At 42.0% G+C, this 6,566-nt stretch overlaps 1 protein-coding gene across 3 annotated transcripts in view; it reads right to left on the bottom strand.

Annotated features, from left to right (window-relative positions):
• Window positions 1–1,986: 1,986 nt before the first annotated feature.
• Window positions 1,987–6,566, bottom strand: part of TTC37 (tetratricopeptide repeat domain 37) — a 78,266-nt gene continuing 73,686 nt past the window's right edge. For all 3 annotated transcript variants that reach the window (XM_006019706.2, XM_006019705.1, XM_025199110.1), the window contains 2 exons: window positions 5,905–6,028; window positions 1,987–2,759 (listed from right to left, as the gene is read on the bottom strand). In XM_006019706.2, the coding sequence (XP_006019768.1) occupies window positions 2,682–2,759; window positions 5,905–6,028 (202 nt within the window). In that variant the 3' untranslated portion in view covers window positions 1,987–2,681. The remainder of the gene's footprint in view (window positions 2,760–5,904; window positions 6,029–6,566) is intronic.

Here is a 6,566-nt window from a genome sequence, read left to right as displayed (position 1 = left end):
AAAGAGTGCTAAACACCACATCACTGTCATTTTAATACATGAACATATAAAATTAACAGTTCATACCTAAGGCTAATTACTGTCTCCAACTTAGTATACTTTCTCATTTACTTAGCAGTAAGCCTACAGATCTGTTATCTAATATCTGGGCAAAGCAAGGTTTAAAACACTTGATGGTATGACATTTCTGTCTGAGATACAAGACAAAAGAAAGACAAGCTGGAGAACATGCTAGCATCCAGACAGAGATAGCTCCAAGCATCACTACAGTGACCTACAGCAGCCTAGTGGTTGATAGCAGTCATTTGTACGTCCTCAAGGCTGTATGTGGCCCTGGCCCTGTGATCAATGCTTTAAGGTCTTAAATAACATGCCATATGTTCATCTAAATCTAAGCTGCAATAAAATGAGAACACAGCCACAAAGATATTCCATGTATAATACAGAGCATCTTTATGACTGGTTTGCATTATGCCTTAAATAGAACGTGGCACAACCTTCTTCCCCATGTCTGGTTCCAACACACAGCTGAGCACTGGGATTCAACTTGGGGTAGCTTCAGGATCCAGGACACAGCCTTTCTTTTCCTGAGCTTTAGGATCAGGCTGGGGACAGCCTTGGATCTGAATCAGGACCCGGGCAACCCCCAAGGTTTGGAACAAAGCAACTCCCTGCTCAATCAATGGAACTGGGCTGGGGGCGCTGCCAACTCCTGAACATGGCTACCCTCTACTCTATCCCCAGAACTACCTGGTCTTGGGTCCAGGACACAGGCACCTCTTTAAACAGGTCCATTTAAAAGAGGCACCCAGCATGAACAGCTGGGGATGATGGAGCTCCCCCATTCCTTCTGCTCATACCAGACATCTCTTTAATCCAGGACATGCAGCAGGGTATGGTATAGATGGGGATGGGGAAAGCTCTTGTATGGGGACCATCATGACCCCAATACTGGATATCTTTGCCCCCGTGTCAGCCCACGGAACTTTTAAAAAGTGGGTAGCCATTGAGCTGAGGCTCCCAGGTGCATGCCCTCTTTTTAAAAGGTCTGGGACACTGAGTTGGGCTTTGTGACTGGGAGGTGAAGAGATGAGAGTTCTCAGCTTCATGCCTTTGTTTGTTTATTTATTAAGATTTTTGGGGTGGCCATGACCCTTTGGATCATAACCCATAAGGAGTCTGAGGAGGAGTCTTGGTGCTCAGTAGCTAGCTTGCAGGTTGGGCTTTTGCACTATGTCCCTTCCCAGCCCAAATTCAAGACTATCTGTGTTATCTTGTTACGTAGAGGTGCTTGTTCTGGTCTTCGGCATCCTTGTCACTGGGGCTGCTGAGAATTTACCTCCCCTTCCCTGCCCCCCAGGCAGGCTCCTGAGCCTACCTCAGATGTGCCACAGCTCCAACTGGGAGTTTCAGGAGTCCCTGCAATAATGAAGAACTGGAAGACGGCATTCAGGAAGACTGTCAAAGGGACAGAAGCAGCAAAAAGAGGTAGCTATGTGGAGGGAGCTTGGCTTACTATACCATAATTAGAAAGTGTGCAACTCCCTACATCAAAATAATAATTATTAAAATCCTAGCGTTAATGGCACAAAGCAGGAGAATCCTTAAGTGATTGTTGCTTTACTGCTGGCACACATGTGAATTCTGGACTTGTAAATGGATCATAAAATATCCAGCAATTGTTTTTAAATGTTAGGTGACTAGACAGCATGAGAGAGTTTTGGCTAGTGGTAGTGCAACATTACATGTTCAGTCTATATTATGAACCACCTTAAGAAAAAGGTCATCTTACATGGCAGAAGAGTGTAAGAGCAGAAGATAAGCAGGGAAGGAAACCTTCCTGGTCAGAAGAGCCCTTCCTTCCAATAAGGGAAACAGGTTGGGTAACCTTTTCAGACACAAAAGTTGAGAACATTTGAAGTGTACATATTGCACATTAAGTTACCTGTTTATTTTGGAAAGAAACGAAAAGGACATTCTAGAATAATTGCATTATTTTTTTTAATCACATGCAAGTAATGGGCAAAGTAACATCATGTATCAAGAACCACTGTCATGATTAATTCAAGTAAGTGGTCAACAGCTGGGTAACCAAAAACATAAATAAAAAAACAGGTCATACTAATTTATGACTACAAACCTGATGATTGCACAAATTTTTCCTTGCCTGAACTATTTATTGCAAAAGTCTGAAGACAAGAATGTCCAATGGAGTCACTTGTAACGATAACTATTTTGGGCTATCAGTAAATTAGCAGATACATTTAGGTCTCAAAATTGTAGTGAAAAGCATATTGCTAGATTCCTACATGTTACAACCATTGGAAAAAGCAGAAACAGTTAATTTGCATACTACCTAGACAACTATTAAGGCCTTGTTTTTGTTTTTTTTAAAAAGGTACCGTATTATTTTGCATCACTGCAGCAGATGCAAAATAAAAATCACTTCTGTTGGCATTTATACATGAAGAGCAGGGATAAATACACTCTTCATTACAGCATCACTAAATAAATTTAAGTGGGTAGAGGGACAGGGAAGAATGGAAGAGTCATGTTCATTTAAAATCAAAAGACAGATTGATAGAAGGGCCCATCTCAAAATTCTTTCATTTCCCTCAAATAAAAGAAATAAAAAAAAAAATTATAAAAAAGGCAGCTGTCCCACTTAAAGGAAGTTCAGGCTAGGAACGTGCCAACAACTTCTTATCTAGTTCCAGAGCTCTTGTATCTCCATTAGCTTTGGCATTTGCTATAAGCACCTGAGGGAATAAAAGAGAAGTGTCAGCATTAGCAAGCTACTGTGGTAATATATTTTAAATCTCTTCTACCCAGCTATCCTAAACAGCCAAAATGGCCAGAGTTCAAATGGAATGCTTCAGGATTATGCATCAGCTTGCTTACAGCATACAGCTCAACACTGCAGACCTTTGCAATACAAGACATCACCATTTGTCACCAGGAGAAGAGAATTAAGTTTCATACTAGCAATGAACCAGGCATTCGATGGAAGAGATCCTCCTCTCTGTCAATGCAAAACTGTTCTCTGCAGTCCATTTTACTGGTGTTTGGCAGGCCTACACTTTATATGCCATGACGGGGCTGTTCTTATACAGCACTGTCAAAAGTTCTCTCTGACTTTTCATTTAGGATTTATCCTTTCTTGATTTAATTTTAAGACTAACTCCCACTAGAAGCCTGTCTTCTATTCAAAGAGTTCTATCCGCTTGGTGTTCAGATATTCATAGGTTTGTCTGGCACTTCTATGCTTCCTGTAATCACTTAGTCAAGCTATGTGTGCGACTTAAATTTTCCCTTTTAAGGAAATCCCTCCAACTCCTAGCTATTTTTATTGCTTTTCTCAGCAATCTTAGTTGCTCTCTATTACCCAGAAGAAAGTACAACAAAACTACTGGTATTGCCAACTCTTTTGTCACAAGCTTCAAAATGCAAGTCTAACATGGGAAGTACTGACATCTCAGTACAAATGTTTCTTTCTATATTGAGACTACTTTTTCTCCAAAAGTCCAAGTCACTTAAAGCAAAATGTTATTGTTCTAATGCATGCTGCTATATTCATCAATAACCTGGTAGCTGGAAGAAATTTCATCTCAGTCCTTCTTTCACTGAAGAGTTAAATATGAACAAATGTTTGTGCACCAGCCCTAGAGACCACAGCAAAAGTGCTAGGAATTCTTGGCTCTGCAGTGGTCCCAGGACTAGAAATTAGGGCTGTGCGAAGTTTCGGTTGCCGATTTGATTCGGCCCGATTCGGTGGTCGAATCTCTGAATCGAATCAGGAGAACCTTTCATCTCTCCAAATCAATTTGGAGAGATTCAAACATAGACACAGCTTTAAATGTTTTTTCTACATAACTCAAGGTACCAGGCAGCTCGTGAATGCCAAGATGGTGGGGTGGATGGAGCGTCCCATAGGAATGTGGGGGGGTGGGGTCCCCAGCGCACTTGGCAGCAGACCCAGAAGTGGACCAGAAGCACTTCCAGTCCGCTTCTGGGTCCGCTGGGAAGCACGCTGGGGTGCCCCCCTGTGCCTCCTGGCTCAGCAACTGGTGCCTCCTGGGTCTGGAGGGGCACCCAGGGTCCCCCTGCGGCCAATCACAGAGCCAGGGAGGCATGGGGGGCCCCCCCAGCGTGCTCTGCACTGGACCCAGAAGTGGACTGGAAGTACTTCCGGTCCACTTCCAGGTTTCCCACCAAGCACGTGGGGGCCCCCCCGTGCTCCTGTGGGACACTCCATCCACCCCAGCATCACAGCTTTCACGAGCTGCGCCTGATACCTTGAGGTATGTAGAAGAAAACATTTAAACCTGTGTCTATGGCCGAATCGCTGATTCTCTGAATCGGCATCGAATCTTCAGATCCGGATTCAGTCTAATTGAATTGGGACAGTGATCTGAATCAATTAATCAAATCACAGTCCCCAATTCGGGCCAAATCCCAATCCAATATGGCCCATTTCGCACACCCCTACTAGAAATCATGCTAAGAATTTCAAGCCAAAGGATGTGCATTAAGATGGATGCACCATGACAGACAGCTAAAAGGAAGGATATAGCAACCAAGAAACAAACTAAACTAATTCATACATGCACCTCATTTACTGCTGTTAAAATAGAGCTTAAAAGTTTTATGCCTGGATTAAAAGGCATTCTTCCATGATGAGAGTCTTTAACACTGTAACAGTAAGTCCAGCTGCTTCCAAATCAATGTTTAGCCTCACATGAAATACAGAAGTATTTATTAATCTGGTTCTGACAACTAAACAGCTTACCTAAGGCCATGAAAGAAACCAGAGGCAGAGCTAGGAAGTGTACCTTGGTCTGCCAAGTCAAATCCAATGGGTTAATGAAAAGGCTATGGAAGTCCAATATGGATTTAGAAGAAGAGTGGGGGTGAACCAGGGGAGGGGGTAGGGGCAGAAAGTTTCTAAAAAAGCAAAAACCATCAGGCCCACAAGCTGGGGGATGTTCAAAAATCAGGTTTTCCTTAATCTAGCACCTGCTTTCTTTTAGCCCCATCTTAAAATTGTTACATTGAGAAAATTAGCTGGAACATTTAAGAGCATCATCTCAATTCAGTTTTCCAAAAGGAGCAATTTAAATTAACTCTGCTGTTTCTTGGGCAATGCTTAGTACGACAGGGTATCACTTTAAATTTAAAACACCAAGCAGTCCTGATTCTTCATGGGGGCTGCAAAGGAAATGTTGCCCTGGAAAATATGTTTTGTACGAAAGTAAAGTGTGCATGTGTTAAAAAACATGGAGGTACAAGGAAATTTAGTGTGCTTTATATCTTTTGAGTTACTGCACAAACCTTTCATTTAAAAAGTTACTAGACTATTCCTAGTCAACCTATTAGGAAGTAAGGAAGAGAGACACACTAATGTAACTTCTTTCTAAGGCCCCTGGTAGATATTAAAATAATGGTATTATTGGAAACTGAATTCCACTTGAAAGTAGAGCTACACATTAGACAAACCTACTGTAATCTGATTTACTGTGTTCATTTTCTAACAGTTTTTTTCCTTGGACATAAAAAACCCCAAACCCTATTGAGCATGTAACTTATTTTGGCAATGTCAGTTTAGAAAAGTGTTCAGGATACTGAAAGACTAGAAATTAATCTCTAGCTAATATGTACATGTTTACCAAGGAGGCCTACCAGTCTTTCACTTAGTTCCTCAAGTCAAGTTCTGCATTGATTTACACACCATGGAAGTCCACTCTCTATAGTACAGATGCATGGAAAGAAAAAAAAAAGTCTGATCCCTGAAATTCAGTTGTGATCCTTGGATCTAGACAATTTTGCACAGGAGATAAATCAAAATTCACTGTTTACAAGTATATTGCTTCTCACAGGCTTTATAATAAAAAGAATGCATCTTACATCTATTAATTCATAATCATCTTTGGCGTATAGGTGTTTTAGGAGGTACCAGCGTGCAACTGACACTATAGTTTCTGGATACCCCGGCTGATACACAACTTTTTCCAACATTCGACGAGTCTCCCTAGGAATAAATACGGAATTTAATGATCAAATCAAGAAGTTTGGTTACAGTTAGTAACATGCATGACTTATCTCGAACTAATCACACTAAATAAATGTCTTGCTGCATTGAAATACACACCAGCCATTCACTGGAAGCTCCATCAGTTTCTGCAAATTTAAAGCTTCAACTTAAAACTCCTATCCCTTAAATTACACAGCTTTTGCCATTCTTCTACAGCATGATCCAGCGGATCAACTGTGTAATAATCATCCAGTGGCTGCTTCCTGTCACATCTTAAAAGTGAACATATGGCCAGTGTGCTCCTGTGGCTGGGACTGCCCGCCAGCTGATCGGCACCCCTAGCTTCCTCAGGACTGCACCAGAACAAAGGGTTCCAATGGACTCCCGTGGCTGGGAGTACTAAGCACCCAGCTTGCTACTTGCTAGTACAGGGGAAGCCCGAGATCATGACCCTGGGATCCCTGTGCAGTGGCAATAGGACATGATTGGGATCTGATCCCCAATCCCATAATTGTGCCTCCAACCATGCACATGT

Source organism: Alligator sinensis, unplaced genomic scaffold (assembly GCF_000455745.1).
Source record: "Alligator sinensis unplaced genomic scaffold, ASM45574v1 scaffold223_1, whole genome shotgun sequence".
Classification (NCBI taxonomy): Eukaryota; Metazoa; Chordata; order Crocodylia; family Alligatoridae; genus Alligator; species Alligator sinensis.
This window is presented reverse-complemented; position numbering and strand designations above follow the sequence as displayed.